This window comes from Nomia melanderi, chromosome 2 (assembly GCF_051020985.1).
Source record: "Nomia melanderi isolate GNS246 chromosome 2, iyNomMela1, whole genome shotgun sequence".
Classification (NCBI taxonomy): domain Eukaryota; kingdom Metazoa; phylum Arthropoda; class Insecta; order Hymenoptera; family Halictidae; genus Nomia; species Nomia melanderi.
Genome location: NC_135000.1, coordinates 15,917,920 through 15,943,965, shown reverse-complemented (window position 1 = coordinate 15,943,965; position 26,046 = coordinate 15,917,920). Strand labels below are relative to the sequence as shown.

General features: G+C 32.1%; 2 protein-coding genes across 15 annotated transcripts in view; both read left to right on the top strand.

Annotated features, from left to right (window-relative positions):
* LOC116431165 (putative RNA methyltransferase CG11342) overlaps positions 1–21,928 on the top strand; it is a 77,234-nt gene extending 55,306 nt beyond the window's left edge. For 6 of the 13 annotated variants that reach the window (XM_031986231.2, XM_031986233.2, XM_031986227.2 and 3 more), the window contains 3 exons: positions 15,581–15,706; positions 16,574–16,787; positions 19,664–21,928. In XM_031986231.2, the coding sequence (XP_031842091.1) occupies positions 16,584–16,787; positions 19,664–20,209 (750 nt within the window). In that variant the 5' untranslated portion in view covers positions 15,581–15,706; positions 16,574–16,583 and the 3' untranslated portion in view covers positions 20,210–21,928. Of the gene's footprint in view, positions 1–15,167; positions 15,518–15,580; positions 15,881–16,573; positions 16,788–19,663 lie in introns of those variants that run through there. The other 7 variants (XM_031986224.2, XM_076364921.1, XM_031986236.2 and 4 more) reach the window with 4 other exon arrangements.
* Positions 21,929–24,240: 2,312 nt separating this feature from the next.
* Positions 24,241–25,915, top strand: LOC116431132 (BPTF-associated chromatin complex component 1). Of its 2 annotated transcripts, none has more exons than XM_031986150.2 (4): positions 24,241–24,370; positions 24,716–24,807; positions 25,304–25,402; positions 25,498–25,915. In XM_031986150.2, the coding sequence occupies exons 1-4, from the start codon at positions 24,353–24,355 to the stop codon at positions 25,769–25,771; spliced, it is 483 nt and encodes a 160-aa protein (XP_031842010.1). In that variant the 5' UTR covers positions 24,241–24,352; the 3' UTR covers positions 25,772–25,915. The 2 variants fall into 2 exon arrangements, with proteins under 2 accessions (XP_031842010.1, XP_031842009.1); XM_031986149.2 differs by lacking the exon at positions 24,241–24,370 and adding an exon at positions 24,387–24,529.
* The last annotated feature ends 131 nt before the right edge of the window (positions 25,916–26,046 follow it).

The window sequence follows — 26,046 nt, the reverse complement described above, 5'->3', positions numbered from 1 at the left end:
TAGATCGCGGATGTTCATGCGACTGCATACACTTATTAAGCAGACGGCGCAAGGATCTTCGCGCAGTTGTACATTTTTATAGGGGAATTTACAAATACTCTTAGCCCTCGATTTATATGGCATTCGAATTGCATGATTCCGGTTTAACCAGTTAACTGCGTTCGACGAGTATACACGTTATCTTAAAGCTTGAAATGATACTAATTCTTTCAACGATCAATTCCTTATTTTTTCAAGTTCACATGTAATTCTTCTTCGTTTTGATTTAGTTTTTCGTTAGAATGTATCACAGGTGCATTTGCCCTGGGTTTGACGAATATACACTTTATTATTTTATTTCATTACGCGCACAATGAAAGATTTTTCAAACTAACTTCCACTGTTAACTGATTGAACGAACGAAACGAAACGGAACAAAACAAAACGCAGAATTTTTAAGTAACTCTGAAAACCGGTCATTCGACTGGTTCGCAGTACACTTATTGTTAGTGTTAACACGTTGACTGTCACGAAAACTTTCAGAGTTTTATGTACCGGTTATTGTGTGGTAACAAAGATAAAGAAAAATAGTTACTTATTATTTGGTAACGCTTACGTTACACTGTTTTGTAGCTGTTTACGTTATAAAACATTTCCATTCGACGTTAGTTATCTGAAAGAATCATAGTCGTTTTCAAGTAATTTGGACGCTCCGGTCATCGGTGACCGCCGCACAGTGGGCTGGAAAAATAGGTGACATTTTGTTATAACTTTTCAACCACAGGAAGTATCGAAGTGAAATTTGCTCTAGAATTCATAAAAAAATGATTGTCTTGTAATGATAATCATTGTAATATATTTTATGTTTTTCTAATAATTTTTTAATTAATTGTTTAAATAATATTACATTAAAAAAAATTTCTAATCGTTTATTCTTTACTTCTACTCTATTTCTGCACATATTTATAATATAAAGAATAGGTCTTTATCTTTCTTCGAAAATTTCCTATTATCGGAAATTTGTCAGTAGTAAATAATAACTTTTAAACACGAAACAAAATAGTTGAAATAAATGTAAAATATAGTAAACACATAATATAATGAAATGTTTAAACAATATCACATAACATTCTTATTATTAGAATAGTTTGTACAGTTGACAAAGTATGTAAATCTCAGTGTCAAATCAGTGTTTTCGTGCAACTTTGAGTACTAATAACTTGTGAGTTGTGACAAGTTGAGTTGTAAAAAAAACTATGCTGAATATATTCCTATTTGTTTTATTCTGGGACTTTTTGGTATTTAAAAGTTATTCCCTGTCAAATGTAAAGAATTTTGAGAATTTTCATTAGTTTATTAAGTTTTATTGTTCTAATAGATAACAAAAAATGCTGTTTACTACAAGTGTATTTTGAATCAAAAAAGTATGCTGAACATTTTAAGATTAAAACGAAGCAAAAATATTGGATATAATCGTCATAACATCATGTAGAAGTGAAGCAATTTTTTATGAGAAACGGTATTCTCAATGTCTAACTTTTGACGTTTATTAAAACTATAATATCTTCTAAATTATATTAATTTGTTCGTTTCCGAGAATTATCGACATTTAACACTAAAACTACCAGACGGGTCAAAATAAACCATTCCTGGTTTCTCCTTTTTACAATTATTAAAAGAATAACAGATGTTTCTTTGAGAAATGATGAAAGAAATTGATTTAACAATACGCAAACTGAATTGTGAATCAATTGAAGTCTCAATAGATACACTCTTGGAGTTTCGATAGAGAAGTTTCGAAAAGTCAATCTAACTGCTCTATAGTTTTACTTAACCCCTTAGCGTACTATTTACTTTCGCTAGTAAACTCGCGTAATATTTTACTATCAACAGTTTGGAAAAATGCAACAAAATTTTCCACTCTATGCACTTCAAATGGAAATTTCATTTGAAAATAATACATTGATAATAGTAAAATAGTTGTTTGCTTTGATCAGTGGGTAATGAACAATATTGATTGTTGTTAAATTAGTCTAGAACTCTTCATCACGAGTCTCACTGGTCATTGTACGACAAAGGGTTAAGAACCAAAATACTTTCAGTAGATACCGATTCCAGAAGTTGACTTTCTGGCGAAATGTCACCTATTTTGCTGATCCAGCCCACGGCGCGCCGTGGTAGTCAACGTGTCAAGAACAGTGCAAAGAAGAAGCCATCCTTACATGGTTCGACGGGATTTACGCCGGTATTCCAAATCTCCTAAGGAATTCGTAAAATCCAAAATCTCCTAAACAGATTCGTAAGGCGGAGGCACTCGGCAACCAATGAAGTCGTGTTTGCGGATTCAGTTCAGGGAGGAACGATCCCCGAAAAATCGGTGAGATCACGCGCGTGGCAAATACAAGATACCCCGTGATCCCGGCATTCACGGTAACAAGCATACACGAGATTCTCGGATTCCGACTGTTTCCTTCCCGGAACAAATTCGAGCGGCTCAAATACGACTCCGTCCATTGTCGCCGGTGATTGTCGTCGATCGCGAGGCGCGCGGCCATTCGTTTCATCGTATACGAGGATTCGGAAAAAGCGGATTTCCCGGCGAGGAAATTGCCAGCGAGTTTTCAATGCACCGGATACGAGCGGATCGCTTTACGGTCGACTTTCGGGAACATTTTACTTTACCTGGTCCTGGGCTTTCAATTCCCTTGGATCTCGGTGTGACGTAGGAGAGGAGAAGGATCAAAGGTGTACAAACGACAGGGGCCAGCTGTCCCCCATCGCACTATTGAACGAGACTCGGCACTAGAAAAATATTTACCCTTTCGTCGTGCCGCCATTGTTACACACGGAGCTGTAATTCGCACTCGCTGCACTGGTATTTATTTTGTTTACTAATGCGTTATTATTGTTATATAATAATATACAATATTATACAGTATTATAAATATTATAATATTATTTATAGTTATTATATTATGTTATATTATATTATATTATATTTTTATGTTATTAAAGTATTATATTGTTATATCGTTTAAAAAATATAATAAAATTTACAATATTGTATATCTATATTATATAATATTTACGTCCACGACGCAGAGACAGGAATTGTAAATAAGAATATGTGATGATGATTTAGAGGAGACGGAGCAGTAGTGGATCATGAGAATTTATGGTGGTGGGGCTGCAACAATAAAATTAAACTACTTATGTATTTTGCATTATACAGGTATACGTATGCAAGTATATGAATGTAACTCAGCGTTAAGTATATTTAATAATTATTATCATTCCTAGCCTATGCAATATTTATTAAGTTTTCTCGTAAAATTAATAATAATAAAAAGTAATGAAATGCCCACAAGTGTGAATCGTTTAATATCATTATACAGAATGTAATTCACCATCACATCGAAACGCAAAAATTCAAGTGACTCATTGACAGAATGAAAGAAATATAAAGTAAGCTTAAAGAGTTTCTGAAATTTCATTGTTATAGAAAATACATGATAGTGTCATATAAGTTCCACGTATCATTGATACATCATTTAAAAAGTATGACCATACATAGCAGTTGCGACAAACTCAAGTAAAAACCACAGTGAAGATGTAAGAACGTTACTACTTACTTTAAAGATAAAAACTGCTTAAATCTTATCTAATACGTCCTTCAAATTATTGTATTATTATGGTGTAAAGAGATCTCTTGATGGCTAGGCTGAGGAATATAAGGCTAACTAGTTAGTTCTCGTTTTTCTTCTAATGCTAATTTGTTATTCGCCAATTCGGTTATGCGTAAGCAATCGACACTATAAACAAAATAATACTATAAAAAAAGAATTGGGTCATCCCCTAAATAATGCGGTTTTTTGTATTTCTTTCATTTCTACAGATAGAGATAAACAAAACTGTTTTTAATCTAAACTATATTCCTCTTCATTATCTATAAATTGTCTATCTGTACATTACTTTAAAAAAAATTTTAATATTTGACACTGCTGGACGCGAAGCAACATCAACATTTTTCAGCGTTGAATGATATTTGGATTTAATAATTTTAGCTTAGTTTTTAATATGTGAATGTAATGTAAATTAAAAACAATGGAGATATTGCAACTAATATTTCTTTAAGTTCATATATCTGAATGAAATTTTCGCAACCCCAACATTTCGTTTTACGTCCCCATTTGCAGTCATGTCCCATAGTTTAACACTATACGTATCAGCCCATTATATATAACTATTTCCACGCTAACCAATTAAATAAATAGTTATAAAATAAGGGTAAACAAATTACACGAACAATTTTTTTAGTAGACACTTAAACAAAAGGAAAGATCGAAACTGATAAACTGATTAATCAAACAGTATAAGAATTTATAAAAAGTAAAATGGACGAAAGAAAATACAAAATTTTAAATCAAATTTCAAAACCGATCGTTTAACCGATCGCAGTACGTTTAGTATTAAGAAACACTGTAGTGCGTTCAACTTTGGTCTGCTAAATCCAACGTCGCCATCGGAAAACAAGATGCCAAAGGCAGAAAATAAAACTCAACAGATAGTTTGATCGCTATTCGAAGGTGGCAATAGATTCATCATCTCTACGTTTCCATTGGTCAGCTCCCTGGCCGCATTGACGTATTTGTTTACGATACATCTGCCATTGGGTGCAATGACGTGACTTTACCAAGTGCACAAGCCAAAGACTGTTGCAACACAGTAGAATACCTTTAGGCGGTGCTCGTTTCAGAATCATAGATGACGATTCACCGATGACTAACGGCAATGCATCATCGAATCGAGTCACCAAAAGAGTTCGTTGTCCTTTGAGTCTAAAATTCGTCGCTGCTTTCAGTTCCAGAAGTTGCGCATCTCCGAAAAACTCAATTGTTACAAATTGATTCTACGTCGAATGAACGTCAGACCGGTTTGCTACGTCTTCATTCATGGAATCATCCAATGTGAATGCTGTAATGATTTCTCCAATAGTCTGCAGAATATAGTCATTAACTTGTCAATCTTAACAGTTTTCGACGCCCATGCAGAATAATAAAAGCAAATGAAGGTGTGAATAACAACGAATTGAAGTACTTGTTTCATACCTGATTTTTTTAGGATAATATCTGAATTACAATCTGAGATTTGATTCAATAATGTATACTTTTATTGTAAACAGTATTGATTGTAAGTTAATATTTTCCATCATTTCAACATTCATTTGAAAAGTGCATTTCATTAATGAATGAGATAGAATATTCGAGCATAATAATTATCGAATGATTCGTCAAAAAATAATGTATACTATTGAGTATATGATATAATAAAGTATATACTGAAATACAATCCAGGAAAATAAAAAATTTTTGAAAGTTGGATGACAGTGTAAATTTAATGGAGTGTAGGTGTGTTATAAAATTCAAAATTCTTGGATACTATTTTAATTCTTCAGATAAGGATTCAATAATATTAAAATGAATTTTTAATTAAGTAATTATATAAACGACATTTTTTCAAGTGTTTGTTGATTACTCAGATTATAACCAATATTAGATACATAGATAGTAATGCATTTGATAAGCAAGGTGTATGTAACACAATCTGATCGAGTAACATACCAGGATAATATCACTCCACGTGTCATGTGTTTAAACGCATGTATTAGTGGACTATATATAACAAACGTACATAAATGGAAACAATACCGTAAATTCCCATCCACTGGTCGCAATTATTACGCCACATTTGAGTTTAAAGTGGGGTTTCTAGATCAACGTAACTGTTCAACGAAGGTTCCGTGGCTAATTATGCCACGGAATGCAATCCGTCCGTGATTAGTCGAGGCCTCCCGTAATTAGGCAAACCATCCAGATACTGTGTTGCAATCATAGGCATAAAGATGAATGTGTCCATAAATATATATCAGTTTTGCTGCTGCTAAATTTTGAGTTGCCAAATTCTCTATAGTAGCAATTCTTTTGCAACGTACTGACATCATTTTAACGATGAATAGGATTATTCACCTACATTTTCAGAACAAAAGTTGTGTAACACACAAGTAGTACTCTATATTTGATAGTAACTTGCTTTCTTTCTAGGTACAAATATCATTATAATTAAAGGTCACCATCATTTTTACAAATTGACCGCTATGCTTATTTTTTTTATATTATAATATGTATTTTGATATTAACAAGGTACTGTCTTTTTATCTTTATATCAGAAAATTAATACAGCTAATATTTAATTAATACGTTGAACGTGGAGCTATTTTTGTTTTGCTTCTCGTTTAGGCGACACGCAAATGAAAACTATAAGTAATAGATATAACAGAAAAAATCTTTTTTCCTTTAAAATGCTTTAATAAAATTCATTATGAAGGACATAAATCAATTTTTTAATATCACACGATTTATAAAATATTGTTTTTCAGATACTGTCAGTGCCTAGGGACCTTAACGTGTTAAAGAATGTTATAGGCATCTAATAATATTGTAGGTGTGTACAAAGATCGAGACCATTTTGTGATTGCTAATATTGAAGTAATTAATTAACAAATTATAAGTTTGTTCAAAATGTTTACCACGCGTTTAAAAGTATCCAATTTTTATGCTATCTTCCGAGAATAGTTTTTATTGTTGTATTCACATTAAGGTACAGTATCAATAATTTATTAAATTTATTAAATTAACGGCACTATTTAATATTGACTTACTTATACTTTTACACTTATTCAATATCTCCTGTTCATTTGTATGAGCATTGCATAAGGTTAGTGTTCGATATAACTTAATTTTGGAGCACTCTGTACAGTCCTTTAGATAAAAAAAGGGAGCATTCCACAACATCGGAACTTCGACATTCGAAAGCGCGTTCCGAAGGAGTGGAATTATTTTTTAATTGAATACCAGTGCACATTACACAGCGAACCGGAGATGATGAGTTTGCGAAGAATGCGAGACATGATATGAATGACCATCTTGCCACCTCTAAGGTATCCTTCGCCGTGTGTCCCTGCACATAGCAACAACACAGGCTAAGAATAAACAGCGAACAGTAAAGAATCCGCAAAATGATTGGAAAGGTCATACCAATCGGTTTTAGACAGGCGTATTTATAAAAAAAAATATCGCTGCTATTTTTATTCCTTTTCCTTGTATCAGATGTGTAAAGAACATTTGCATTGCATTGAACGATCTTGACCCTTCTTCTTCCAAATTGAAGAATGCTTGCGCAGTGTCATTAACTTTTTTAAACATTTCCAAAATATCAAGGGGTGACTTAAAGATTGCATAATTAATTATTTTGGTATTGCATTATCTTATATTACAAAAGTAACAAACTTTTTAGCTGATATATTTTTTTGTTCTTTTATAAATGACATTTTATACAAAAAAGTAATTTATTTATAAGTGGTACATTATTAACAATTATTTTATTCGAATATCAGAAATAATGAATACGTGAATAATTTTTACATGTGATGTTTTATTACAATTTGTATGATTACAAGGTTATATCTAAAAAATGGTAAAAGGTAAAAAAAACAGTCTTTTTACACTTTCTGAGTGAATTTCTACAGAAAAAAATTGTTTCTTGTTTTATTCTAAAGTATTTTCATAAAGTTTCATTAAAATTGAACTTCTCAATTATAAATATATCTTTAATTTTAATTGGTAGGACATTTTTATATCAAGTGATATTTTAAAATGACGAATAAAAAGAATGTTTTGGAAGTATCTAGAAAAATAATCAGAAAACTTGATAACCTACCTTTTTGCAGTATAATGATTTCCTCATGGAATTCTAATATACTCACTGCGAAATGGAACATCGTTACATTACGCAGAGTAACTACGAAACCAGAGTAGTATAAAATATAATACAAATTCTAAATTTTTCATTTATTCTCTCTACCGTTTTTTCTCAAACGATTATATTCACAGAATACATGTTACAAAATAAAACAAAAAAGTGGTATATTTCTCATTCCTGTTTCACCTATCAGCATTATTTAAGTATTAAAATGACCTCGTTTAAGTCTTCGTAACACGCAACCCCTAAATCATGAAAATCTTTTCGAAAATGTTTAAAGCAGATTAAAAATTTTGTAATAAAACATAATAAATATATATTTTCTACGAAACAATTTTTTCCACTGTTGAGACATAACCCAACATTACAAGCGTATTTGCAAATTTAAATCTCATTGCAAATTCAAGAAACAATAGAAAAATTTGATGTTCGCTGGAAACACTTCATCACAAAGGGTTAACATTCTTTCCTTTAACATTTATTCTTTCAACATATCCCTCTATGAAACAGGATCAGGCCTCACTCCTCCAAATTCAGCTAGAATCTCTAAAAAAAAGTGTTAAATCAAACCAAAAACCAAGACACGGGTCCAAAAGATCCACTTGAAGGATCGTAAAAAAGAAAGTACAAATCTAAATCCGGACCAGAAGCGAAGAAACGTTTTTTGTCGGGGGTGGTGCCGATGGAGGCACGTGAATGACGAGGACGCGTTCTGAAAGAGGCATTTTGCCGTTCATTAGTTCGGATCTGTTGAAACTCGATCCTCGTCGTCCGCGTGAAATACTATCGATACACCGCACCGCGGCGATGCAGCAGCAGCCTGGCCACGGCGGAATGGAGAAAAAAAAGTGGGTCCTGCCGACGGCGCACACGAGACACACGATGTGCCCTGGCAGCTTGCCTGCCGCGAAGGTATCCCTCCGTATAATCCTCGGTTATCTCGTGCTGCGTGCCTCTGCACCGGCTTGCAGGCACATCTGCCGCTGACAAAGAAAGAGGAAATTGCCGCGCGGAGTAGGCCCACGGAGAACGAGCGTTCTGTTCTTGGACCCGGTGCGTGTATACACCTAACACCTGCTCCGTGAGCTATTCCGTTTCTGCTTCCTTCCCCCCCTAGCCTGATTACCTTATGGTACATCGGCGAGAGGGCGCAAAAGAGAGAAACAGAAATAAAAGGGCAACGACGGACGGACAGACGGATGGGTGAACGGGACGAGGAACGAGAGAGGCTCGTGCTACTCGTCCACCGATCCTCGGGTTACCTGATCCTTGCAGGTTTTATGGTCAGCCTTGGCTCATCCTAAATTTCCGGAAACCTGCCGACCTGGCCGCCACCCGGACATTCCTTTTGTAAGCTCTGTACAGTTCGAGCGTTAATCCTGCCGCGCGCCATACACAGGTACTTACAGCTGCACGTTTCAATATACTGGGTTTATCGTAACACGAGGAACTTGTTTTAACACTTAACCTTTAAGTGTGGACGTGCGGTCTGGCAGATCTCTATATGAAATATCGTGAATTTTAAAACCAGTGCATTTTCGTTGCATAGGTGATACTACTGCTATGTAGAGATATTTCATTCGGTAAAAACAAATACATACGATATACCTTTTTATTAGCTGCTACAAACGAGAATATTTAACAATCATCGGTAATATGCAGACTTCTATACTTAACCCTTCCGTTACAATGGACGAGATATTTCGGTTCCACGATGTCGAAGAAACGATGCTATGAATGATATATCTGGCCATTATTGACGTACGTACGATGCTATCATGGTGACAAGATATCTCGTCCATAATATCGTTTCTTCGACATCGTGGAACCGAGGTATCCCGTCCATTGTAACGAAAGGGTTAAAAGTTACTGTTTTAGTAACATTAAAGTTTATTTATAATTATTATAATTTCAATGATACTATTATAATTTTGATTATAATGCAATTATACTGTTATAATTTTAAGTATAATACAATTATGCCATATAATTTTAATACAAACATGACGGGGTTTTCCGTCATACTCAGTTTAACGGTTAAATTACATTTTCTCTGTTAACCTCTATTTAAAATGACAAATTCTATTCTATGAAAAAGCGTTTATGAATGAGCTTCCCGCATCTTTTACGTTCGAACAGTTAAAGGTGGCTGTAGAAAGAAGACAATGGAGAAAGTTTCTGTAAACGCGTGCCTTGTTGGATATTCTTTTTGAACTATAGTTGCCTTTGTACTGTAGTGGTTCTTAATAATAAAGTGTGCCGCTACAATCGATTCGATTAAGTTGTTTGTACATAATGCTTGATAAGTTTAATCTTTTAATCTCTTGTTTTAACATGCTGAATCCGGCTTGTAGTGATGATTTTAAATTGAATTTAATTGTTGTGAACATTGTTTGATTTGTGGTTGAGAAAAGATAAATGTTTTCTTATGAAGATTTTCATTTTTCAATAAATTTGCATTTACGAAGAAAATAGAATTTTTTTCTGGGAAATTAAGAATGTTGCACTACTTTCGAGCGTAATTATTTAAAAATCATAAAGCAAGGGGTTTACGAGGTGACTGTGTGATTGGAAAATGTTATGCAAGAAGTTTCATGAAGTATATACTCTAATGAATTTCTTGAAAAATTAAAAATCTGTAAGTATAATTCTTTAATATACATATATAGATGCTTATTATCAAATCTGCGTTATTTTATTGCTATTCAATTAATCTGCGTACAATATATTTTAAGTCGTGTTTCATAATGAAAAAATAAGAGCATTGTTATTTTTGGAATTGATTCATGCAATTTACTCTTCAAATTTAAACTTATTAATTAATAACATGTTATTATAAAATTATGGAAGAATTCAGGTATTATATAAATAGTATTAATCATCACTCCTTTCGAAATATTTTTAATTAATAAAATTACTATGTTCCAATTATATGGACCGTTATAGTAAAATGATAAAAATTCAACGACACATAAGAACGTAGCATAAATGGAAAATAGTGAAGGTTAAGAAACTGAGGAATGCTTACAAAAAAATAATAATGTTTTAAAAAATAGTGGGATATGTAATATTCTACCACACAGTCAGCACATTAAAAATTGTTTAAAAGATTTTTAAATTCTATATAACATCTTCAAAATTCGACATTGTAGGCTAACAGTAAGGATGTAAGGTTTCGTAAACAATGAATATTAATTGAACATTTCAACAATAAACTTTTAAATTATATTGTAGCTTGTTTTAATTGTATAACAATGTGATTCCATTACATTTCAAGTATCTAATATTTTACCATAAAAAAAATGTTCTTGATAAGAGAAAAGGTTGTAAAAAATATCCTTGAAAGGATAATAATATGCGGAGAATTAGTGAGGAATGTATCATTCGCAAGAAACAAACAAAAATTATTTGTTTATAGCTGAATGCAGCAAATTATCTGTAAATTGTCATTTAAATCCTACGAAAGACCAAAAAACGACAGTATGAATGTCAAGTATTAAATCGATTAATATTCGGCTCCCGATTCGTGCTCCGCGCGAACCTATTATGAATTTTAAGAATTACACTCGGCGTTTCGAAATTCTCTTTCCTTCGATTATAATCGGTTTTACGCAAGGGGGTGCAAAAACTATTGGACACGTGTATAAATAAAAACGACGCGTGGAAGGAAACGTGTCGCAACCGACATTGGAAGGTAGTATGTGCTCCCTGGTTGCCAAATTATTGTGACAGAGGATCGTGGATGTACTATTTCTTTGGTGAAGATTTTCTCTTATCACACAGTCATGCGCAATATTTATTCAAATATCCGTTTCTATATGTTCCTAGAAAGTGTTTAAGCGATTACTAAAGTCCGATTACGAAAGGAAAATTTTCTGTGTTCATTAATTTAGCATAATTCTGGTTAATGACCTATTTAACACTAAATACTCGTGTGTATATATGTAGCTCGACTCACTGACATTATTTTCTTTTAGTCTGGTTTTAGTAAAATACTGTGTAAACATGAGTAACATAAATTATCACTGTTATACTATTAAGCTGCTATTCTTTTCGTTATACCGTTATAACTAATCATAATTGTTATTCAGTGTTAATATAGATTTTTTATTGTTTCACTACTCTTTCGGATGCTTTTCACATAAAGTATATCCTCCAAAGTAAAAATTTGATAATAATCTGCCGATATTTATTTATTTACGAATTAGTAACATAATTCATCGTATATTATAGTTGTAAAGAATAATACATGTATAATGAGAAACAAAAGAGCTCTTACACTTGATATATTATGCATAAATAATAAATTACATTACAATAACAAGATACTTAAACAAATATTAATAATGTGAAGCTTCAATGCTTCTGTATTTGTTATTAAATTTTAAGTTTCGTAAATCGAATTTCTGTTTCTTTCCAGTCTTGATAAAGTGATCTAGAAAAATATATTTCTAGATCTTTCTCGCTTTATTTTATAAAGATAGAGCGCTGTGTTCAGTTATTAACTAATATTTGTACACGAACATAAGATATCAGAACACAAATGTACATGTAATTGATAATATAGAAAGAATATAATTCTTTATTTCCATACTTTTACTATATTTATATTTTTTGCAAATATCTTTAAATATTTACGAATAATTATATTAACCATTCAGTCTCGTCCTTTGCATCTAATAATTTATGTCAATTTTATTGACATATATATGTGTCATAAGCGTGTAAAAATAGCCTCCCTGTTGGTATAATTAATTACATATATATAGATAATATATATTATATATGTCGTTTTTATTTAAAGTGGTATAAGTCCATTTTTTCATGCATTAAAATATTTAAGGGTTTGCATTCGAATCAACTTAAAAATATTGGTATCAATTCGGGTGATGTTTATAAAACCATAAACTTGTTAAATTTTATTATCCAATAATAATTAATAAAATGGTTAAAGAAAATAAACGATTTTTTAGTCGCAAGTGGACTTACATATTCCACTTTCAAAGAAAACATTTTTGCGATAACATTTCACAGTTAAATTTCTTTTGATTAATTTATGAGGATATCGTTCGTCATTGATTGTACGATTATAAATATAAAAAGAGGATACCTATACCTCACTAAAACTGCCATCAACTCATTTTTTTCCAAAAATGGACTTATACACTTTTTAAAACAACGGCATATATTACGTTGATGCAAAAGTGTTAACGTATTTTTACAAGAAATAAAAAAAGTTTTCAATAGTTCGCTGACCAAACCAAAACGAAGTAAAAACGAAAAAAGGAATGTTCTTCATACGCGTTATAATAGTTTGAAAAAAAATGTTATTTGTTTCGAAGAAAAACATTTTTTTGTTAACCATGCATAAAAGATGTCGACATTTTTGCATGAATCCAATATATCCTAAATGATATAGTTAATTATGAGTTTCACACCGAGAATCCAATTCTATGATAAAATTGCTACCAGTAATATCAGTAAATGAAGCTGAGTTTCTCTGCGGGTATAGCAAGACAATGTATCATCGATTTCTCAGGCCTTCCTCGTACCCAACCGCGAACGTCGATCGAAGGCTGCATTTATTTGGGTCGCGGACACCAGCGAATTATCTCCTCAATCCTTCCGTTCTTACCACGTCTCTGACCCTCATTCTTACTTTATCATACTTTATCACGTGTTTATAGCCGCTTCGCATTGTTTTTACCGTAACCTATCAAAGATGTCTAGACGACAACGTTACATATTGAAACTGTTCTTCGAATCAAAGTAAATATTTTCTCTGGTAACTGTTAGATGAATTTTTGATATCTGCTAAGCTATTCGCTGTGAAGGTGACTGCTACTTTACGTGCCACTAATAGTGACAATTATAATTCATGAGTAATGAATTAATGAATTAAAATATTAACGGATTAAGTTATAACTTAATTTTAATGTGACAATTAATGGCACATTTCAATGTAGTTTATAGTAAATCAGAATTAAAAAGTTATAATTTTCAATAATGCTACTACAGTATTATGAATAAAAAATGAATGCCTAAATTAAAACATTACGTTTATTTGATATTTTATAATAATATAGGGTGTTCATGCGGTTATTAGCCTGCGTTTTTCTCGTAAGCAGTAATTATATGAAAATAATTAAAGAGAGATAATAGAAGTATTTTATTTTTTTTAATAAATATGTTTGCAATGTTTTTGGAGAAACGAGAATGACTTATAATTTTTTAAAACATAATATATACTTTTTTATTATTATGTACTAAATAATATTACCAAGCAATGTTTTAGTAATATACACTAAGATAGATCGTATAATATGAAAACTCAGTAGTGAAAATCTAAAACTAAAAAGAGAAACAAAATTCGAACTAGGAACGATTTAGTGTAAATATGTAATAAGGCATAATTGACAAAATGCTATTGAAACTTGTAAGAATATTGAATTGTTTTTCACTAACCACGGAGAAGCATTGATATCATCCATTGTCCAAGATACATAATATATGTTTTCAACAGCTTGAGTACCACCTCGTAATTGCAGAGTAGTGAGTAATTTCCTGAATAATATCAGTTGGGACAAGTGGATTGAATCGTACGAACGTGTGAAATGGCCGACAAGATCTTTAGATTTATCACCTTTAAATTGCTTTTTATGGAGCACTGTTAAATGTATGGTTTAAAATACACCGTTCAAAGATGTAAATGACCTACGAAAAAGTTATGTAAATGTATCTATCATTGTCTTAGTCAACATTGGTAGAAGGCAAAATTATAAATAATGTAATTCATTCAGGTGAAAAGTATATTATTCTGCATGGAAAATACATTGAACATACTACGCAAATTTATCAATAAGAAATACTACATAGTAATTATAATAGTACAAAATATTAAAATGTTTCTTCCAACCTTCTTTTATTATTTCTATGTATTTATTGTTTACGAGAGGAACGTTAAATATACAAAGAGTCCCATTTTAATTTATAAGTATAGTTATCTTCGAAACTAATCATTATTTAAAAAATGTCTCAAAAAAATTCTTCTGTTTTGAAAGGACAGTATTTTGGTACATTTGCTTTATTTCTAGGTTAACGTGTATAAGAGATATGAAAGTCATTACTATTTTTTCCAAGCAATTTTTTGCATTAATCAATGTGACAGGTCATTCTGTAAAAAAGTGTTATTTCGAAAACTTATTTAAGACATTTTTTAAATGACAAATAGTTTCGAAGATAATTGCATTCATAAATTAATACATTCACGACTGGCAAATCTTTTGCTTTTCTAATACACATTAATATACAGATTAATAATTCTTATACACACTAATTGCCACAAACTGACATTAAAACAAAGGCAAAAATTAAAAAATTTGTTTTAAGATATCAATTTTGTAACGATCTATTGTTTGAAATGAAAAACTTTGAAAAATGAAGGCATTAAAGAAGTCGCAGATCCAAAAGAGGAGAAGAATAAAATATTTTGAAAGAAAATATTTGGAAAGACGTGAATTTACGTCAGCGGCAACCAAAAATAGAATCTGAAAAGAACTTGCGTCAACGATCGCGCATGAGTTAATAAATTAATAAATTAATGGAACAGGCTCATAATAATTGCGTGAACACCCTGTACATTTTTTAGAATGAACATTTTGCTCTGACCTCACGCGTCATTGCATGAAATTCGCTTGGAAATCAGTCTGTCAACGTGGCGGTAAACTTTTCGACGAGATTTGTATGGTACAATTCACACTGTTACAGTTACATTTCGTTTCAGGCACATCTCGACGGAAGCAAGCAGACAGCTATGTTAACGGATAGTGAGAATTCAGTTTAATTGCGCAAGAGACGAAGTTTCAACGAAGTATGGCGGTGATCTCATCGTTATAGAGGGCGTCTTACTGTAAATAGATCACCTAATTATCCGCGATAGTTACGCCATTACGAATAAATGTATTGTAGACCGGCTTAATTGGTTTCGGATGATCGATGTTTTGTAAGATGCGTCGTGTTGCAATATTCCAGTCTTTCTTAAACAATTTTTAAAGTCACCGGCCACCAATTTTTTACCCACAAGGTGAGATGGAAGGAATCATGCAATTTCAATTAGCTGTCAGATCTATTCTAAATTGCTTCGTCCGTGAAACCCTGGAGAACTTAAGAAACTAACGTAGAGTATAATACATCAGAGAAACGAGAAGAAACTGTTGTTCTTTTACTAAAATAATTCGAGTGTTTCCATGTTAATAAATAATGCATGACGGTGATGTTAATTAATTACCAAGAGTAGATTTGGTAACTTCAGATTTTGATTTATAAGAATGGTTAAAGAGAATCGTTCATATAAACAGTCCACAAACATTGGGAAAAAACCGTCGAATTAGCTTTACTGCAAAAGATTCATGTTTTCAAAAAGAAGTACAACATCAAGATCATTTTTCTCTAAAGAAAAATAATAATCTTATATTATAATAAAAAATATATCTCTCTCTATTATTATAGTGTATTAAACTTTTAACTTCAATTTAAATTCAGTTTACGTAATGAATAATATTAAAATTTGCATTAAACAATACAGAATGATCTTGACAAATAATAATTAGTTCAATAGTTTCACTGGTATCACTAAAAAAAGTATAAAATGAATACACGCATTATCAAATTCACACGTAACACTATGAAACAAAATTCTATATCTTTATAGCTGTTCATATTTGAATTAATCTATATTATTCGATTGTGAACCGGCCGATGACTCACTGCATTTCAGATTTTTCAAAATGTCGAACGACTCGCCGCCACCACCATCTAAGGAAAGGCAGAAGGATAAGACGGATCCGGGCGCTAGTAGGCACGGGAACTTCATGAATTATTACCAATTCCATCCTGCGGAAGAGCGCGTGCGACAACTTCCGTGTGGCGTGTGGCGGCCAGCCCATCCGGGCCGGAAATACGTAGGCCTAGACGTCGGCTGTAACGCGGGGGTGAGACTGAAACAGCTGTCAGACGAAATAGGACGAGCCGACCGTGATCCGAAATTACAAACGACGCGCGGCTAAATTTAACGGTGTTATCCCTTTTTAAAAATCACTCGGAAACTTCGCTGCTTCCGGAAATTCCTTCCCTTTTGTTATAAATACGCCGCGCGGGCCGCGGCGTTTTTCAACCGGAACACGTTTGCGTAAACAAAGTAAATGTAGAGCACGCGAAGGAACAGGTCCCGATAAATCTGTCAGTGAAATCATTCGAATACTCGAGTTTTTAATGTATCCACTCTTTGTACAGTCTCTGATCAAACGATTGGGGGCAACCACAGTTTTCAACATTTTTCGCGGTAATCGGGAACTAGATAGAATTACGTAGTGTACTGTGAATTATAAAACATTTTACTCGCAACAATTCACATCGATTATATTAATTAATCTGTTACCTCTGGAATTTAGTTGCAAAAATTTCTTGTTCGAAAAAATCGAAGAAAAACAAAGAATAATTATATGTTTATATGCAAAGATGAATAATTCATCGTTCAATGAAATAGTATCATTTCAAACTTTAAGATGATGTGCATACTCGTCAAATGCAGATAACTGGTTAAAATTCGTCCAAGATTAGAAGGTTGAAATGTAAATTAACGTTAAATATATGTACTTTAAATGACTGGCATTAAAATTTGATTTTATATTCTGTATTTTCTTTCAACCATTTCACTTTATATCAATTCGGTTTTTCAATTTCTGTCTTTCCTTTTGTTTATGTTGTCACTAAGAACAATTTTACATTTTTAATATTTTATATTTAACTTGTTCACCTTTGTTTTGTAACTGATTATTTGACTGGTTACGGTAGAAATAGTGTTATATAAAGTGCCGGTATGTTTACTGTCAATAATAACTTTGATTAACTGTTATAGTAAGTATACACGTATGTATTAAATAAATAAATATTAATAATTTGTGTTTCTCCCTTTTGCTTTCATTATAGCATTCACTTGTTTTGACATGCTGCGTTTGCACTTAGATTTTTGCTTTTAAATCTGCTACTGTAGTGGTAAGTGATGTACACAAGAGTTTTCAGTAAACTTCAGACATTTTCAATGTAGTTCATGTCTGGAGAATGCAAAGAATGTTTACTGTTTGGACAATAAACTCTCAATAATAGAACATTATATATTATTAATATGCATATTATTACTACGGAAGTATGTAATATATATGTACATCGATGAGTAGTTAATAAGAATTAATATTAACTACATTGTAGCATTTTACTTCACGATTACTGCCAAAAAACTATGGGTGACCCGTTTTTGGTCAGGGACTGTACGTTCACGGTGATTGATATCATTTAAGTCACATGTGCCTTGATTACAAGTAACAGGAATCACATGCGTATTTTATACACATGTATATAATAAGCATGTTTTTTCAATTATGAACGCTTATGAGTACTCATTTTTCTGTATACAGCAGACATTCTGTCACGCAAATAATATTTAACGTGCGATCTATTTGCAACTAGTGTTCCGTTTACAGTAAACTTAAACAAGGTAGACTAATGGAAATGCAAATACACGGAAGAAAAATAAGTTTACAAAGTTGGTTTGGAATTTTCAACAGACAGATTGCAACTTTTATTTTTTATAGATAATGACAATGTTACGAAAAGTATTGCTTGAAAGTTTTATATCATCCAATTTTCAATAATTGTTTGGAGAAGCTTAATACTATAATTTTAAATAAAGGACGCGTGTGTTATAAAAACGAAGTCTCATTTGTAGTAGTGATAAATTTCTACTTTGTCTCAATATTTACAAACCTGTATCAGGACGTAAATTTGTTTAACGATTTACACTCTATTAATCTGCAATTCTTTCAAAGTTAACGTTTAAGGTGTTAACAAATTCTAGATAGAAGCATTTACGCGATAAACTTTTCTCGATACTTTTTCATAACATTTTGTCTTTATGTTACTTAAATTAATCAAATTCAATAAAATTTTATACGAATTTCGCTGCATTTTAATCATAATCTTTATTTAACTTTTAATAAAAAAGTTATTAAATGGTATTAATTCGTCAATTAATATCAGATATCTACATTTTTTAAATATTTTCAGTCCAATAATTTATACCTATATATATTAGTCCTCAGAAGTATTTAAATTTGATGTATTTACTATGAAAATTTTATACTCAGAGGATATTACATATTTTGAAATTTTTGAAGATAGGGTGAGACGGGGAGAGATGGCCCATTTTATTTGGAAGAACTATTACGTTATAAATATTGTTAATACTTAACAAAACAAATTGTATTCATGAAAGTAACTTACGTATACGAAGATAAATAGGAACAATTATTAATTATTTGGCATCAGAATTCTTACATTACACTATTGTTAACTTATTTATGCTATAAACATGTTTAATCTACAGCAGTCATCTTGCATATTATAATTTTTTTCAAGCAATTCAGAAACGTTGGTCATCGGTGACCGATACGGTATTTAACGTGTTAAATATGAGAATAATGTGCATAATACAATTACAATCGAATGCAGTAGAACTTCGTATAACGCCATTATAAACTTCCACATTATAGGGATTTAAATCAGGTTTACGAATCTCGAGTTAAATTCCCTTTTTTGGCATTGGCCGAACTTCTTTCTCTGCTTATATTACTTTCTTTTGAATAATCTCAATTTACAGTTATTTTTCAATAATTTTTCAGTCGCATTATTGGAAGTTCTACTGTAATACATGCCTATGTCCATCTCTCTTACAAATATATCGATTTTAAATCCTTTCATGGACCAATTCAGCTACTCGTAAATAATGACAACTCGCCTAAATACTTTTCAGGATTTAACATTCGTGTTGCGGGAATTCCTGGAGAAGACGTTATCCAATGATCGAACAGAGGTTTTTCTGTTAGGAATGGATCTTGATCCTATCTTAATTGAACGGGCGCAAGAACGCAACCCACGACCGGATCGGATTATTTTCGAGTGCCTCGATTTCTTGGCAGTAGACAGTAACCGGACGCTCGAGGAGCACCTTCGCCGATTCGAGAAGTCACGCTTCGACGTCGTGTTCTGTTTCTCCGTTACTATGTGGATACACCTGAATCACGGAGACAAAGGACTGGTGGAATTCCTGCAGAAAGCCTGCTCGCTGACAGAGATGATCGTGATCGAGCCGCAACTGTGGAAATGCTACAGGAACGCGTCGAGACGACTGAGACGGTCGAAAGGCGAAGACTTTCCGTTACTGAAGACGCTCGAATTCACCGGGGATCCAGCAACGCACATCGAACAGATATTAACGGAATCGTGCAACTTCCGAAGAGTAGCGGTCACTGCAGACAACCAGTGGAAGCGGAGACTATTAATTTACGAGAGAACGTGAGCCACCGTTCTTAACGATTTATGCGTTTCCGTGCATTGATTGACGTCTAACGATTCAGTGAATATTTTGCGTGCGAATGACGTTGGGCATATAAATGAATACGGACTTAGCACGATCTTTGATCCTGCGATGTATGCATAGAAACATCAAGCGAATATGATATTATCTTCAATTATCTTTTTGAGAATGGTAATTGAGAAGGATATTCATTCTGACCACAGTTGAACAGTTCCTGCTTATTTATAATTCTTGATAAAGTATGAAACTGTAGTTATCAAATTAATTTTATTTTCTATTTCTTAAATTTTGGGGAGTAGGTATATCTTTTGAATATTTTTACCATTTTTCCTTATAGGTTTGAACGAGTGCGTGGTTGACGTATTTAAACGGTCATACATCATATCTAGAATTAAACGATCAAATATATTTGTGTGGACTGTAGCATGTTAGTCTGTTAATTATGGAATTTAATTTCAGAAATCTCTGATAATGATCGCAAGGAAATCAAATAATGAAGTGTAAACGTAAGCCAAATACGCCTATAATATATTCTAACTAAGAGGTAAAGCAAAACGAAGAAGAGTTACATGTTTATCTGAAAAAATAAATAATTTATTAAAAAAATCTATCCAATTTATCCAAGACATCTAATTCAAAAGAATTAGTATCATTTTGATTTTAAGACGAAGCGTATACTCGTCGAACGCAGTTAACACTAGAATTAAAAAAACGGCTCTGTTATTAGATGTAGAATGTTATAAAGAGTCTACGTCAATTCAATAGGCGTTTTTGTAGGCAAGAGCAATCTTGTTTGCCCACGGGCAGAGCTTAGGGCAAAGCTAAGGGCATACATTCCTGAAGTGGGGAAATACAGTTGTGTTAGAGTCCGTGCGTTAGGGCCTTAACAGGCGATCAATATTACAGCTTATAAAGTAGTACACAAATCAACCACCTTTGCACGAAGCGGCGTTACGAGCTGTCCAGCGGGTAGGATTGTACCCGAGCGATCTGTGGGCTGCCCGTACGGGCAGTAGCTGGACAGGCCTCGTCCACGTTCAAAATTGAAAATTAATTAATTGAATGTAGTTCAGGTTTTCATGTTATAAAAACAAAATTAATTTCTAGAAATACAAAATTTTGAGTTTTCTTTCGTTCATTTCATTTTATATCAATTCTTATGGTTTCTGATGAATCAGTTTTTCAATTTTTGTCTTTATTTTTGTTTCTATTGCCACTAAGATAAATCGTATAACTTGTTTATTTTTATTTCGTTAATGAGTTATTTGATTGGTTACAGTAGGAATAGATCTATATAAAATGTGGGTACGTTTAGTGTTAACATTTGACCGTACCGATAAGCTACCTAGACTGTTCTTTTAAGATTATATCTTCATCAATTCTTCAAATTCTTGCATACGATCCATGCTTTTAATCAGTCTATGATATATAAAAAGATCGATTTTTTAATACTTCAACTAATTGCACTCCATCATCCAGATATTACTGTAAAGTTTGAATTTGATAAAGAGAAACTGTAAAGGATGTACATTTATTTAAAATAAATTTGCATGCATTACAAGTTATAAACATTGTCGCCTGTAATATTTATATATAATAATGGTTTCTACAGATTGTTAATCCATTACCGCGTTTAATTATGCATGCAAAAACTGACGTGAATACATATTGTAAAATAAAGCATTAAATTCGAAAAACAGAAATCAAACGATTGTTTCTCTTATCCAACTTGTTTTTCTAAATTTAGTTTATGTAGTGATTTATTCCATTAAATAAGCCCGTGTATATAAATACAATATAATATAAGAAATCCAATTGACAACATTTTTCTATTTTAATATTATTTAACATTTTTATATATCGATTTAATTAAAATATTAAACTTGATATGATATATATTTAAAGTTCGAATATTTAATGAATAAAATATGAAAAATCATTGATCCATATAATTAATTGAAATAATTACACTATGAGCAATAATACGTCTAATATAATCTCTAAAACAAGCGAATGCACAAAGTCGTTTACATTCATGCTTGTTAATTAATAATAATTGTATGTCAATCGTAATTACATTCTATAAACACCATTCTATCATTCCAGTATTAGAATTACGTATATATATTACTTGATTTCGTAAACAAAAAATTTCGTAACATTTTTACATTTGTCGCATACTAAGTTTGTGATATACGAATAAACGTTCCTATAATTATGTAACCTAAGAAAATATTAGAGAGCTGTAAAGAATCTATTAATTTATAAACTTATGACGCAGAATGGAGTTCTTACTGCACTGATACTTCTAATACTCTACCGATCCACGGGCGTTGATGTAAAAATATGGCAGGAGAATGAAATTGTCTGTGACCTAATACAAATAATCTTAAAGGTCAAAGGTAAGTGAAATGTACGTCAACGCTAGGGACATGGAAATACTGCGAATACTGCTAATTCTATTTTTTACTTTATCTATTAAGTATAGAAGCTAATTCGGCACCTTTTTATTTAATTAATTACAAATTCATTTTACATTTAGACGTATCCTGTTATTTTGAGATTTTCCTCAGTTCTGTCTAAAAAATGATACATCGGAAGAAATGATTAAATTAATTGGAAGTAATATTTGAAAATTAAAAAATACACTTATAACTTTTATCGCAAATACGTGTATTATACTTTGTACGTTATAAAATTGTAATATGTTTGTATCAATTGTTTTTTAAATGAAAAACCTTTATTTAAAAGACACTTTCATTTTAAATCTTCTACATATTCAAGTTTAAGGGATACAGCTGCATGCCAAAGTTTCCAGACAGGTATATTTTTCGTTGAATTTTAAAAAACGATATCTAAAAGAGTCATTACAAGAAATTATGTAAAATATACACGGTATTTATTGTTTTGTATATACATATTAATAAAATCATTAAATTAATATTGGCGCTAAAAAAATAAGGTAATTAAATCTCTAATAAAATTAATTAATAATTACCACATATTACAGAACAGAAGTTATATGTTTTCAAGAATTCGCAACACGAGGCTAAATTTTTATTCATTCTGCATTACAGTGCTAAGAAGAATACGTTTTCATAGAATTAAGTGTATGTAAGGCATAACGTGTGAGTTTATGGGTCATTGTATGACAAATCAATCACTGTTTGACGTTAATGAGAGAGAACTTATTTAAAAACAAATGTGATGTAGTACTTATATATGAAATTCCAGGAAACGACTAAATCATCATTTTTTGATTTTGAATTTTTTATGTAATACAAGCTTTTAAGTTTCATGATTTTTGCCTAGTTTTATATATAAATATATATATGAGTCTTCTATCTTGAAAGCTACAATATTTGTTGAGTTAAATTGAAATTTTCATTATATTAATTTGAAGGGTTTGATTAACTTTCATAAATTTTGTACATTGAAGAATTAATATTATACTAACGAAAATGATAAATAAATTTTTATTTTATAAATTTCTTTTTGGAGGCCGAATGTATTTAAACTTTATATTATTTATAAAACAATATTCTTGTAAAATATGAACTAATCCAAGATGGAGTCTTTAAAATTAACATTATAATAAGTTGTTAAAAATGCGAAGTACTCTATTTTAGATTAGCTAGAAACAGTATGAACAATTATTATCGTATCCGATTTAATAAATTCATTCGTACATACTGTACAATAATTTATGAAATGAATGTATCCGTAACAATATCGATGCTAATGAGTCAGTGACCACTATATTTCTGTCATAATATATTCAATAAACACTATGTTTATCATTATATTTAAAAGTACGCGCCGTATGAATTTGTTGCCGTTAAGTCGTATTCAATGTCCGTAGTAGAAATGAAGTATACAGAAAATATAATTTCTACTAACAAGGCTAATTTTGTAAATTATCAACAATGTCAAGTATGACATTGAAATGATACAGGGTCCTATGGACCCCCTAAACAAAAAAGTCTGATATAACATGCAACGTCTGTATGTAGCTTGAGTTTGTGGTGTAGATGACGTTCTACACTGACAATGAGACCGACGCGAGATGGCAATACCGTACAAAGGTTTGTGGACTGATGGCGAAGAACGACAACACAAACTGACATGAACTCTGCGAGCAAGGTAAGCGAAAAGGCAAAGGTTGTCGCCGATTTTAGGCAGTTTCCCGCCATATAATACTTAACGGTCGTTTTCCCCCACCGCTCGTCTTCCTTTTTCTACGTGAGTCACGTGCTTTTATCCTCGGGTACCCTAGCAATGGAGTCTGTAAGCGGTCAGAAGGTTAGGTTATGATAATGTTTAAACAACATTTTTCTTTTTTTTTAATCGTTTCTTCTCCTTTCAAAATTTTTTTAGATGTAGTTATCACGGTACGCTTATTTAGTTGTTAACCAAAATTCATATGAGTAACATCAATTTTTGTTTCTTATATATTTGAAACGATCAACTAGTTTGTTATTCTTTCAGGTTGGTGAAATTTTCACCGCAGCCGGAGCAGCGTTTAATAAGCTCGGAGAATTAACCATGCAGTTACACCCGACGACAGATTCACCCGCAGGGTAATTAAAAATGGAACAATATAATATCGCTTTTGCCGCAAATAATAATAGTACGTTTAGCTTACGCTTGGAGTTCACATGAGCGCTTTGTGTATGGAGAAGCGCGGGAGAAAGTCACGTGGTACCGCTTGCCGCCCAATAAGAAATTCGAAACTATCGCTTTATTTAATACTTTAAAATGTATTAAACAGGACGAAAGTATTTTCTTTTTATGAGTAAATATCATACGAGATTTTTCATATCATCACTTTTGTCACAGAATTATTTATCTTAATTTCAGAATGCATAAGATAAACGTCCGTAAATGCTGCGTTTCATATAATCATTAATGCATGTAAACGGTATTATTATACAAATTAGTTTTTATGTCGTAATCATTTTTTAATTAAGTTAATAACGATTAATTGAGAGCTGTAACATTATCACTTCACCGCAAAAAAAAAAATAAAACGCTGACTGCATCTTCATATAATCCTCTGTGTTGCTTAATCTGTAGTAAATGGACTGACGAGGAAATTGAGATGCTCCGTCACTCGGTAAAGACCTTCAGTGAAGATTTAAACAAAATAAGTGAGCACATCAAGGGACGAACGGTGTAAGTTAATAAGGCTGCATCGAGCCCACGGTTGTTCCTCAATTTTTCCTGCGTCAGTCTCGGTCCAACGTTAACCGGCTAATTCTGCTTTTCAGCTCGCAGATTCGAACAACGTTAAAGAAGAAAGCCTTTGAAGAAGCGGGAGTGCCGATTAGACAACAAATGTTGTCCCAACAACAGTCGGCACAATCGGCGGTTCAGCAGCAGTCGAAACAGCAGAGCGGAAATCAAGGGTTAATGGGGAAGTCAGCGGAAGTAACGTTAAACATGTTAAACGCACCAGAATCGGAGGTAGACGTCGAAGGACTACCGGAGGAGTGCCAAGTGAAACTTGAGTTCGAGGGTGCAACAGAAGAAGTTGCATCTTAACACGAAAGCTTTCTATTAAGGTGCGGCTTTTCCATATCTTCGATCTCTAAACTTAAGATAATATTTACGTAATATACGTTTAGTATTAAGTATCGATAATGTACATTCAGTAAGTTATGTTTCTCAATAAATTCGTAAAAGCCATTATAAGAGTATTTACTAAAGGGATCTGTAAATAGGTACCTGTAATCATGTTTCTGTCCCTTTTACCGACGAATCGTCTAGCGTTTTCAATGGTGGCGCCACAGATCGGAAAATCATAGTGTTCGCTGTTA